At 41.2% G+C, this 13454-nt stretch overlaps 1 protein-coding gene across 4 annotated transcripts in view; it reads right to left on the bottom strand.

Moving 5' to 3' along the window:
* Positions 1 to 13454, bottom strand: part of GSK3A (glycogen synthase kinase 3 alpha) — a 142049-nt gene that overhangs the window by 77400 nt on the left and 51195 nt on the right. For all 4 annotated transcript variants that reach the window (XM_416557.8, XM_004938179.5, XM_046913697.1 and 1 more), the window contains one exon: positions 12750 to 12943. In XM_416557.8, coding sequence (XP_416557.4) covers positions 12750 to 12943 — 194 coding nt within the window. The remainder of the gene's footprint in view (positions 1 to 12749; positions 12944 to 13454) is intronic.

Below are 13454 nucleotides of genomic sequence, written 5' to 3'. Positions count from 1 at the left end.
TCATAGACATGCAGTTACAGTTTACCACGACGTCGCACTAACAGAAGAATATAGTCTATGACTACCACATACATGCTTTTAAAACAACAGAAGTTTAATGTCACTCCCTCAACTAAAAATGACCAGCTCTTACAATCTTTAACTCGGTAACTCAGAACTGCTTACTATAAAGATGTCCAGCAAAGCAACACAAAGAAAAACAGTAAATTTGTCCTCAGGAATTCTTCAGAAATTTGTGCTTGCTTCAGACTCCCTGCCCTACATCCCATGGCTCCCTGTCAGGCTTGGTCCGAAATGCGCTCACACAGTTGCTCAAGGTCAGAAAGCAATCACAGACACATCCACGTACCACACTGAACTGAATTTTCCTAACACTTCCTAGCCCGTGCACTGGGTTTTGAAGCACTAAACTTGAAAGTGCCAACCTCCACACTTGGTATTAACAGTAAGGGAAGTCAGAAATGCAACTTTTTAAAACTTCCTCCATAACTCACCAGGAAAACCACAGTTCCCCATGAAGGTGCCTTATCAGGTTCATGCTAGTGTGGAAGGAGAAAAAAGTTGCCCATGAACAGTGCAGATTGGAACTCGGGAAGCAGTTCTGCCCTGCCAAAACCTCCAGAGAAGCAGCTAAAGCTGTACTGTCCCCTTTCAGGGACTAAGTAGCCCGCATCAAATGATTTAATTTACAACCAGTCAGCATTCTTGCACTGTTACAGTCATCCGGTATAAATGAGATGCCTGTTCTCGAGTCCAAAAAACTTGCTACAACCTTTATGAGTCATTTTTCTGGTGCCATTAAACTTAGATGAATGCACAAGGGCCTGCAAACTCAGTCTGATCAACAGATCTGCAGACATCTTCAAATGAATAGCACAGAAACAGATAGAATATTTGACTTGATGCCTTTTTAAGATCCATCTTCATCCTCACTTGGCAAAATTTAAGGGGAAAAAAAGAAGGGAAATACAATCCAGCTCAGTGACATCAGAATGCCCCTTGAATTAAAAGAACAAAATTAGATCCAGCTGTTCTTTTACATATGCATTGTTACGCTTCAATGAGTCAGGCTGCCTGTTAGTATTTTGACTATCTAGCTTAGTACTAGGCACTCTAATCACTACGGCTGGGGACTTTCAAAAGAACATCACAAACCAAGAGGTGGATTGAACACCTTTGTTGGGTTGGTAACAATTAGGTTGGGCTTCAAATTTTAGAACTACAGAATGCAGATGTACACAGTCTAGGTATTTGCATCATGACACATCTAGGAGCCTTGATTACTCATCCCAGTTCACTCTTCCAGGCACCACTCAACCAGAAACCCACCCTGAAGAAAGGAGACTGCATTCTCCTTAGTTAAGAGTTTGTCACATCTCACTCTAAAGAAGCAGAACTGGATTTTGAGTGGGCGCCTTGCCTGCTCCTGCCCAAAAAATAGTACAAGTTCATGATGAGCTCTGTATTGACATCATTCTTTAAACTTTACAACAATCATTAATATAAAACCAGGACATCAAGCATCGTAACTAATATTTTCCTTAGTGAAGTAAATGTCTCATCATCTTTCCACAGTATTTCTTTTTTCAGGTGTTATTACACGATACAACTCTTATGAAGTCACTCAAAATTCAGATCCAGTTTTACTTCCTGCAGAAGATCACACAGTAGTTAAGTCCATCCAGCAAAACCTCACTGTTTCTCTCATCCTTAAATCTAGCCTTGCCAAACTTCACTGCACAGTGCAGATTAAAAAAACACACGAGGGAATGAACTCAGAAGGACACAAAACCAAACACTTTTCTCATTATTTTTTTTTAAGTGCAACGTGAAATAGCAGAAAAGGGATTCCTTGTATGGCGCAGTCTAAAAACAATTCTGGCACTTGCATCTCATCTTCAGTTCTACCCAGAAACAGGAAGCATCCAAACCACAGGAAAAACCAGCACTGCTGCTAATTCCAGAATATGCCCTACACAGACCAAAGGCCCTTTCCTCTGCGCTACAGAGGCTTAACAAAAAATAGCTTGCTTTCATTATTTCCTCACATCTCTGTACTACTTTTCAGAGCAGAAGCAGGCACTGCATATTGCCTTCAGTAGCAAGGGAAACACCAGCTACACAGCTCCTCAAGCTCTGCAAGCTTCCTAGGAGCACACCAGTTGGCTTGAAAATGTCACATCTACTCAAGAAAACAAAGCAGCAAACCAAAAATTATTCTGATTTCCACATTTCCCGCAGCCTTCCTCATTTTGCTTGCTGAACCTGAGGTATTTCTCTTCAAGGAGGAAGCCGGGGATAAAGCCAGCTCATTTACAAGGTTTTAAATGAAGCTGAGCGGGTTGAGCTAGCAGACAGCACTGGAGCACACAGCTGGGGTCTGGAAGCACCATGCTTGAGCAGATCCATCTACTGGCCTTACTCCGGGAAACCTCTACTGAGCAGCAGGTGGGTCTGTTCCACCCTTCCTGTCCCTTACACTTCATTAGCTACCACTTTTCCAACCCCCAAAGTGTACAGTTATCACAGCAGAATACCTGAATGAGTAGCAAGTATTGCATTCAAAAGGGACACGCCATTTGCTGTAGCCTGAGATAGCAGCCAAATATTTTTAAGTTAAAAATGGCAAAAAAGGAAGACGAATCATTTGACAGCGTACTCCAATCGCACCTTAAGAAGGGCATGCTGCATCAAACCTAATTTAATCAAACAAGAAAGTCAGCAAGTGAGAGGCGCAGGTACGTAATGCTGCTAGATGTAAAAGCGCTTCAGCTAAACCTGCTGCGGGCAGGCAACCTCATGCTGTGCACTTCTAAGAGAGAACACACAATGGTACAGCAAAAAGCCTTGAAGTAACTGCGTGCACCAAACTTCTAAGCAGTCTCAAAAGCACCATTTTGATCTCAACAAAGATCAGCTAATCCTCTATTTATATACTGCAAAATGCTTTTCTTCTCAACTGGGAGACAGGTGTAGAAGGTTCCCAACGGGACACCATTTCCACCCCATATCCACTTTAATACCTGAGCTCAGTATAGCAGCAGTGCTAGCCAGCTCTCAGGAGCATTAGGCATGCCTGCTCTCTGCCTCGTTGTCTTAACTACAAGATGGAAAAAAAATTAGCTTAGAATTTATATATGACCTTAAGCAGCAATGAATCACTGAATTGCCGAGCTCCAGAAGGAAAGATGCTAGCACTCATGACAGTAGTTCTGAAGGCTATCACAGACCTTTTCCATAAAAACACAGAGGACGTGCGTATTTTACAACTGCTTTTGAACATCAGCCCAGCACTCAAAACCCAGGAAGTTTTCAGGTCACCTTTCACTGTGGCTACACAGACCTAGGAACCTTGCTACTAGCAAGGAACCCTCCCAGGTGTGACCCAGAAAAAACACCTGCAGGATTTACACATAGGAATGAAGAACAGCTTATCCCTACTGCATGCAGAGTTTTGTTTCTTCTATATCATTCCTTCTCAGGCTCTTAAACAGTGTAGCTGGAAAGGACAAAGGAAAGCGTCTCGGAAAATGAAATTTAATGTGAGCAGCATCAGGCATTTTGAAGCATCTTCAACTGCAGTCGAATAGCTACAGTATGCTGTCAGTATGTGGCAGAGTTACAGCTATTCCTGTTCCTGAAATTACACTTTTCCATACCTTAATGTGTGTGGAATTCTTCTAAACTTCAATCTCCACTCTCAGTCTCATGATTTCAGAATAGCATTGCAACCATGTTAGTGGTTTTTTTAACCTGTCTCAAAGCAGTCTCCAGCTTAATTTGGGATTTTATATATGAATATGTGTGTGCATATATGAATTTTAAATATACATATATGTATATATGCATATGTGTGTGTATTATATATACACACTTCACAGAATATATACAGTTTCATGGGATATGTATTTATTTTATGGAACAGACACATATTTCACGGAATACACATTTTTCATTAACAGACTTACAGACTAACCTCCTTTGGTAGATGGGAGAGACAACAAAAAAAACCATAATCGTTGCCACAGCAGCTACATAAACCATCTGGACTGTTGAGGCAAAAGACTATCAAAAGCCAGTACCCCCTAATTGTTCTTTTTTTGAGTCAGGAGATAGATGAAGGACAGATCTGCATCCTCAAAGCAACAGTTTTCCGTCCAACTGCACAGCTAAGGAAGAGAAGTGAAATCAGTGCCTATAACAGAACTCCTATTTGTCTATGTGCCAAAGTGATCTATTTTGCATTGACAATCAATACGCACCCAATTCATCTAGAAGATGAGAAAACACCTGTAGAAACAGTTCTAATATAACTACAAATATGTCCTAACATAACTACAAAGTCAATACAGACTTAAAAATAAGATCAACTGAAGAAGATGCTTCTTTGCCCTCGCAGGGCTCAGGAGCATGCCCAGGGATTGGTACATCGAGCAGTACACTTGCACGCTTCAAATCTTCCCAAATCAAGGGTACACACAGACCTTTGGTTTTGTTAGCTATACTCGGTTCTTGTGAAAATTGGAAAATGGAATGAAATACAAGGTTTAGAGGGAGAATTTAGATATCTATCCGGACTCTTCAGTGCATGGAAAACAAAAAAGCAATGCAACCACAGTAACAGCCAAATGATGGAATTTGCTCAGATAAGCCAGCTTCCAAGAGACAGATCAAATAGTGCTGTAAGAAATGCAATTATCTTGGTAAACATCTCTGCTAATCAGGCTAAACTAAGCTGGATCATAGCTACCAATTTGGCCTCCATACAACAGTTAAAGTACAGACTTGAAGAAAGCCTCTCCAACAGAACACAGCCCTTGAGCTCATCAGAACATGGAAAAATATCCTGAACGTGCACGCGCCCAAGCGTCTCTCATACTGCAAATCGTATCTGATGGCCCTAGCTTTAAGAGGGACTGCAACTCTTCACATAGAAATAAGAAAGGATAGTTTTGAAAAGGCTTCCAGTCAAGCTGAATTATCTTCCTTCTGCTTTTTTTTTTTTTTTTTTACAGAAGTTATTAATATTGGCTAACGTCACAGGAAAATAGCAGCAGCTTCCTCCTCCCCTTGCATTACAAGCATAATGCATTCACACTGAAGTAGTCAGAAGAGAGAACTGTTGTTCAAGGGTGCTCCTTCTAGTTATTTAACAATAAAGTGAAGGCATCCTTCTAAAAGTGCCACCTCTGTAATGGTCTTACGAAGAGTGATTCATTAGCCCTCAGATCTTCAAAGTAGCTAAGATGTGAAAGTCCTCAAAGACTTAGAAGAGAGGTGTTTAAATGTTATTATCTCTCATCATCACGTCTATCCTTTGTGACTTTTCATCCCATGGATGCTTCCAGTTCAAACTGGGAAGTCCTTGCAAATGAGACAGAAGAAATTAAGAAAACATTATTTTGAGAGAAGGCCTTCAGTTTATCGTTCCAATGTTCACCAGTCTTGAGAAAGTGATATGAGAGAGTTAGGCTAGCTCATACACACATTAAATTAACAAAAATAAGTTCTGTCTTTTGTGGACACTTAGGCACATGACACGAGGCCACCAAGAAACAGGATCATCAATACAACAGAGCAGGTCTAACCTCTACATTGTATTTTACTCTTAATGTCAGACCCAAGACAAAGACAGCGTTTATTCTAAACCTGTGTGATTATCTCCCAGCTCCTTCTGTAAAAGGGCATAACGTCCTTCCTCAACATCAAGCGCCTGAAAGACTGGCAGCTCAGGCGTACACAGACAGAGTGAGACGGAGTTCCACGTGGTAGGCACCTCAACTCTGCAACAGGAAGGATGGCTTCCCTTCATCTTTACACTGAATGTTCTCACAGCAAAGCTGCAACACACAAGAATAGGGGTCTGCAAGATGGATTTGCTGAAATAGTAAAAAGTGGAGATACTTCATACATCCTGACTGAATCCGACAAAGGGAGACAAAGCCTGCATTGAAGAGATCATGATACCTCTTCCTCAAAAGCTTTTCTGACGGGTTTCCTTCCCAACAAGTATCAAGGGGCTGTCTGTCAAACCCTTGTTTGTCAGTCCATAGGCAAGACTATCTACAGCCTGAGCTTACAGACCACAGAAAATGCTTGCTTTAACTCGATCACAGCACCATGTACCCCTGTCAAGAGATCAACTACACTAACAGCCCCCAGAAAATGCAGCATATTTTCCAATTCATATCTGCTATCCCCTATATCCTAAGTAGCCAAGGATAACAGAGAGCCAAGAAGTGGGCCACAGAGGGCAGCCAGGAGTGGAACCAATTAAGCCTGATGTGAATTTGGACTCACAGTGGTCTGTTAACTAGTGAGATTCTGAGAGCCAAAGATATAAATCTCATTAGTCAACAGGTCCATGTTATCTGTACGTGCATATCTAGAGAATGACATGTTTGACCACAAGCACACACACAAAATCTACTAAATAACTCAGTCAACTTCAGATTTTTCAATGTTTTGAACAGAAAGGTCTCTTCAAAAGTTAACATAACGTAAGAACTTGAACACATCATCATTTTTAAATGGGAACTCTTCTTTGTAGTTTTGTGCTTTTCACGTGAGATGCTATAATCAAAGTTACTGTAATTAAGCTAACACAAACAGTGGGTGTGGACTAATTTGAAAAAGGCTCTTTTTATACTTAGGAGCTTGATATATCCGAGGCCAGAACAGAAATAAAAACGGCCTTCCTTCAGAAGCACCCCAAACAGCTCCCCAAGGTACACACATCCAGCAGAGAAAGAGAGAAACCAGAACCTCAACATATACTTTCTTTTCCATCCTGCTGCTTTGTAAGGCTATAAAGCTCAGGCTTATGCTGAATTTTTTTATATATTAAGACATAATAATAATCCTGTAATTGGTCACAATGTGTGTGCGTCTAAACGGAATAAAGTTCACTGCTTGCTCTATTTAGTGGCCTCAGCTTTATCCACACTGGGTTTCATGTTAATGGACTATCAGGGTTCTAGTTTGACAATCTCTCCAGCTCTGGAAAATCTGCGTGTCTACTTGAGAAATTCACGCAACTGAAGCATGGCGTACGCAGTTTGAATGCTAAACCAAAGCAGTCCTTGAGTGACTTGAAGGGCTGCACTGCACAAGTGGTTCCCACACAGAATGTCGTTCCCTCTTACTGCAGACTTCGGGCCAATGTCCAGGAAATGTGATGCCCAATTCTAGATCAACTGAGAAGGTGAAGGATTAAGAGCTTGATCATTTTGATGGCAACAGCCTAGACTAAAGCAAAAGCATTAAGTACTAGATATGCAGAGTTGAGGTATTTATTCTCAGTCAGTCGAGATATTTTCAGCAATTCATGCATCTGTTCCAACAGGATTTCTTAAGCATGGGCATGGAATCACAGAAACAACAAAAATCAGACTAAGAACCTCCTATGTGTGCTAAGACCTGCTGCCTTATTACTGCTTTTTGCAGAATTAAGAGTCAGTCATGTTGCTCTCCACTCTGAATAATATTCCGAAGAGCAGATCAACAAAAATAGGGCAAGAAGCTTTATGCTACCAGAATTTTTTTCCCAAGCATCAGTGAGAGTATGGCAGTTAAGGGCCTGCACTGAAGTGTGGATTAAAATACTTGAAAAGATTATAAATAATTTCACTGCATCTATCTTTACCAGTGCCTTGTTTGAGGACCTGTTCTTATACATCTGCAGAATAGAAGCAGAAGCACAGTATTGATCTATGAAGGGTAGGACATTACCCTCAGGAAATTCAGTTATTCCAGTAGGTTTCAGCTCCAAAACCTTGTTAGAGCTGTCTCATGCCATTCTTCAAACAGAAATGTCTATTACTTAGCCTCGTCCAACTGTTAATTTCTGATTCTCCACATTGACTACAGATGACCTCAGTGGTCTTGTACGTAAGTGACAAATAGCATTTAATTTGTGAACCACTCACCTAAGTATCGTATTACTGTCCAAAATGGCATTAAGTTCCCATACCTAACATGGAGATGTAGCGTAATGAAGGCAGGTGAACTGCGCACCAAAATTAAGAATAAATATTTATTCAAGCCGTTCCTTTCAGTCTATCCCTAGTGTATCTATCGTGTTGCTCTACGTTACAATGAATTCTAGCACACATTTTAGAACTCAGAGCACTTCAGAGACCCTGTTTAAAACACAGCCATGCTAGAACTGCAGCGCCACAGCTGAAGAACCAACTGAACTGCAAGAAGGAGTAGAAGGAGGTAGCAGCATTGCAATCCATCCACACCATCACATCAACTGTTGTGCTCTACACATTAGCAAAGATTTTACAGTTATTTTGTTCTGGCATAGACCAATGCTGCTTCTACTTTAGTGGAGAAACCTGCCATAATAAGGGAAAGGGAAGTAAGAAACAATATAAAAAACACCACAATACTGTCCTCTGGTAACTCCTGTCTCAGGTAACCGCTTTCAAGTTAGCCTCAAACCTGGATAAACGTACCTCAGCTTCCTGAACAAGTCTAAAAACGAGCAACTGTGGTGTTTCTTCTGCATTTTCATAATGAACACCCACCCTCCACACTCACAGAACACAGAAGGAGCCCAGAAGCCACACTCTCTTGAGACTTCCTAAAGTTTCTGAATCTTCTCCTTTAAGTTTCAAGGCTTCCTGCTGGCTTTTCTAAAAGCATTTTTATGAGCGAGGACACAACAAAGAAATTATCCAGCATGTCTCAAGATACATCTGTAAGGTTATAGACACATGCAGACATCAGTTGGAGGCACAGCTAAAAATTTCACTGATTATTTGAACTTCAGAATCTAATTTATGTACAATACTCTTCTCCTGATGCAACTCCAGCACTGTAACCAGTGCAGACAGGTGCACTGAAGCACTCCTCTCTTCCCCCAAAAGGTGAGAAAGCTGATTTAAAACAGGCAAACCAACTTCTACTGTCCTTGGCTATCTATGGTGGGGTTTCCCCTCACTAGTACCAAAGCAAGAGTATGCTCATGATAGAGAAGTGGGAATTCCAGTCACCACAGCTGAGACTAAGAGCCCAGCTGCTGTGCACTTCACGAGCAAGCTCTCTGAACAGAAGAGCAGGTCTGCTTCTGAACTGGAACCAAACTGTACAGGCAACAGGCACTCCAAGTTCCCTGATAAAATATTCAGTCCAGCATTTACAACTTAGATCAGATGTTCCCAAGGAGTAGCACACTCTGAGGTAATTGTAAACTATTCTTGATACAAGATACCTTATCTCCACTTTCCAAATCTGTCCAAGCAGAAGCTTTCTCCCAGCCTGCAGGAATGTACACCTTCAGACTTCAGAACATGCACTTCCAAGTCAAAATGTAAAAAGAAGGGGAGGGCTACTCTTATGAATTACAGGATAAAGCAGTGAGCTGAAGACAAAGACAGGTGATCTGTGGCTGGCATACAAGGTTGGGTGATAAGAACATAAAATGTTTAACAGGTACTACTGGAGATATGACTTACGCAGATTAATAAGTTAAAAGAACACTTTCTTTTTTTTTAATTAATGCTATAAACCTGTGAATCTACTCATATACCTAACGTTAACTCCACCTAGTTCAGGGACAGTGGACATTCTCTGCCCCCATCTTTAATAGAGGGGCAATTAGTTCAGAGTTCAAGGCGTGAAAACCACAATGAGATTTTTAGCTTCTTTTTCTCCCTTAAAAAAGAAGAGGTGTAATATTGAAAACAAACCTTCTTTTTTCCTAATGGCTTAAAGAAGCACTACACAAAAGATGCACAGTCAGATAACAAGATGCCACTGATCAATTACTAGAAGAAAAATATTCAAAGGCATTCATTCTAATTAGATGTCCAATACAGATTTATTTAAACAAACAAAAAAAACACCTCACAAACTATGATTATCCGATGGGCAGAAACTAAAATGCTTGGGCAAACTGTTATTTTGACAACATAACCTCAAAGTCATGGGATTAAAAAAAGCTATGAGTCTGGTCCAAAGCATGAGCCGATACAGTAGTGAATGGAGTTAAACCCAGCTGGAGACCGGTCACGAGTGGTGTTCCCCAGAGGTCAATAATAGAGTCAGTCCTGTTTAATATCTTTACTGATGATGTGGATGAGAAAACTGAGTGAATGCTCAGTAAGTTTGCAGATGACACCAAGCTGGGAATAGGTGTTCATCTGTCCCAGAATAGGAAGGTCCTACAGAGGGATCTGGACAGGCTGGATCGATGGGTTGAGGCCAATGGGATGAAGTCCACATAATCACAGGATAGTCTGGATTAGAAGGGACCTCAAAAATCATCAGGTTCCAACCCCTTGCCGCAGGCAGGACTGCCAACTGCTACATTAAGTACTAGATCAGGTTGCCCAGGGCCCCATCCAAGCTGGCCTTGAACACCCCCTAGGACAGGGCATCCACAACCTCCCCGGGCAAACTGAGTTCAACAAGACCATGTGCAGGGTCCTGCACTTTGGTCAAAACAACCTCATGCTAGCAGTACAGGCCTGGGACAGAATGGCTGGAAAGCTATGCAGAGGAAAAGGATCTGGGGATGTTGATTGATGCTTGGCTGAATATCAGCCAACAGTGTGCCCAGGTGGTCAAGAAAGCCAATGGCATCCAGGCTGGTATCAGAAACAGTGCAGTCAGAAGGACAAGGGAGGTGACTGTCCCCACGTAGCCAGCTATGGTGAGGCCACACCATACTGTGTTCAGTTTTAGGCCCCTCACTACAAGAGAAACATTGAGGCCCTATAGTGCGCCCAGAGAAGGGTAATGAAGCTGGTGAGATGTCTGGAGCACAGGCCTTATGAGGAACAGCTGAGGGAACTGGGATTGTTCTGTCTGAAGAAGAGGAGGCTCAGGGGAGACCTCAGCACTCTCTACAACTATCTGAAAGGAGATTGTAGCAAGGTGAGGGTCAGTCTCTTCTCCCAGGTAACTAGTGATAGGGCAGGAGAGAATGGCCTCAAGGTGCACTAGGGGAGGTTCAAGTTGGATGTTTTTTGGAAAAAAATCTTCTCAGAAGGGAATGGTCAAGCACTGGAAAAGGCTGCTCATGGAGGTGTCGCTAGGCATCACAGAACCTGGAGGTGTTCAAGGAACATGTAGATGTGGTACTAAGGGACATGGTTTAGTGGGCAATATTCACGGTAGGTGGACAGTTGGACTAGATGATCTTACAGGTCTTTTCCAACCTTAGTGATTCTATGATTTTACGATATCCACCAAGCTTGACGTGACAAGGGAAACATACTAGCCTTTCACCTAAAACCATACAAGCGGAAGAGATCAAATAACTCTTTTAGGAATCACTATATTTCGAGCTTCTGTTACTCTCCTACCTCTTCCTTTCTTATAATGTGCTCTTCTACCGTACTGCTTCTCCAGTGCTAACTGCCTTTAACACATAATACAAGCCAGAAATAAACCTGACAAATATAAGAACAATGTAAGAACTTTAAATATCTCCTTCAATTATAAGTCAAACGATGCTGCACTATTAGTATAATTTAAAAACTTCTTTCCTCTTCACTCTTTAGCTGATGTCTCTATGATATGGTGACAACTGTGTTGGATATAACACCAATTTCAAGACTCAAGAAAAAGGCATACTCTACCAATTTCAAAATACTTCAAAAGAATTGTTTTCCTACTAAAACAGGACACAAATTACAAACGCAACCAGTGAAGCTAGCTAGGCATGAAGTGTTACTGAAAAAAAAAATGAGAACTGCAAAGGAGATGGTGAAAACATCATCCACTAGCCCTCAGAAGTATTTCTAAAACTTTTTTATCATCAGTTTTCCTTTAACATGCTTCAAATTCCAATCTTTAAGCTCAGAATCTTTTGCATCTAGCTTGTGCCAACAAGATTACCCTTACTGTTTTCTCTACAAACCGTCCAGACACTTCTCTAGTCATGAAAGCTGTGGGCTTCATCTCCAGATGCTGAAACCTACATTTTAGATGGTAAAATCTCTTACCTTTGCCACCATTCACTCATGAATGAGCTAATCTGCAGCTCCCTTAACTATAAGAGAAAGCAGTCAAGTACACCAAGCACCTGACAGGGGCAGGTAACAGCAGCGATGAGGTTGCTAATGGCCCTTAATTTGGTTTAAGTATCACAGAGAGATATTCTTCTTGGAAGGCTACTTACTGTTTAGAATAAAGATTCACTAGTCTTCCAACAGTCAGAGTAGATCACATTTATGAAACAGATAATGAAGGGAAGTAATCCTCCCTCAGTCCAAACTGCCCTAGGCTCAGTACTTGTTACCTGCTTGCTTGGCCTGGGGACTTTCTGATTTATTCAAGCATAGCCTTCTACTTTATAGGTGGCAATGCCCAAGAACAAAGCCCAAAGGCACCTGTTCCATACTGCAGCTTAATTGCTAATGACTAGAGAAGAATCTGTGCTAGACAAAAGTAAGTACAACACAAACTTCTTCCTTGTTCCCCTGGTTCACTGCCTCAAGAATCAAGTCTGCAACCAGGGAACAGCACAACACCACAAAATCAGGAAAATCAGGATTTTTAGCTTCCTGTTTTGCACTATTGCAAAAAGTAACAGCAGTGACTCACTTCATTTCAAGTTATACTATATTCCTTTATCAAAAAACATCTGTTTAACCTTTAGTCTTGGATGTTTTTGTGTTTACATGTTCTAATGAAAACAAATGAAAAAAACTGAATAAAAAAGACTGTCATAAAAGAAATGGAAAACAAGGTAACATTCACAAAGAATATTCTGAAGCTATGCATACTCTTACCTTAAATCTTTTATCCTGCAGGACTTTCTTAATGGCCACAAGCTCTCCTGAATCACAGAGTTTGGCTTGATACACAACACCAAAAGATCCATTTCCAATCACCTTGGTGTCCGTGTAGCTAACTTCTTGTGGTCGGTCTGGACCTTGTCCAGGAGTTGCCACTACTGTAGTCACCTTGCTGCCATCTTTGTCTCCTGGGAAGCAAGAGAGAAAAAAATAATCAGAATATGCTCATAAGCAAGATCACCAATAAGAATGAAACAGGAAAGGGCAAGGATTTACATCAGTATATACGTTTCAATATAAGAAAGGAAGAAAAACTTAACTGTCAAAAGGCAGAAAAGCCACTGAGCATGTTTTATTACTGACGCACATTTAGTGCTGACAAGGTTTCAACTTGATCATTAAAAGAAATACTCCCTTCCAGATGTAAATAATTCAGCAATAAAATCTGCTGCATGACCAGAACAAGTACTTATTTCTGCATCATGTTAAGACAGTGGCATTAAACAGTGTCACTCGTATTTCCTTATACTCTCCTGTAACCAAAAGAAACAAAGCTGTCAGCAGAGCAGCATGTGGATACACTGCTATGTCTCTGGTAATAAAAAAAACAGCAGCGTGACAAAGTATTTCACTTTCATGCTTCACGTTGTGCAGCAGAGCACAGACAGGAACATGCACTCAGGATCCAAAGTAGCTGCA

This window comes from Gallus gallus, chromosome 1 (genome assembly GCF_016699485.2).
Source record: "Gallus gallus isolate bGalGal1 chromosome 1, bGalGal1.mat.broiler.GRCg7b, whole genome shotgun sequence".
NCBI classification, from domain to species: Eukaryota; Metazoa; Chordata; class Aves; order Galliformes; family Phasianidae; genus Gallus; species Gallus gallus.
The sequence above is the reverse complement of the archived record's forward strand: the minus strand, read 5'-3'. Positions and strand labels throughout refer to the sequence as shown.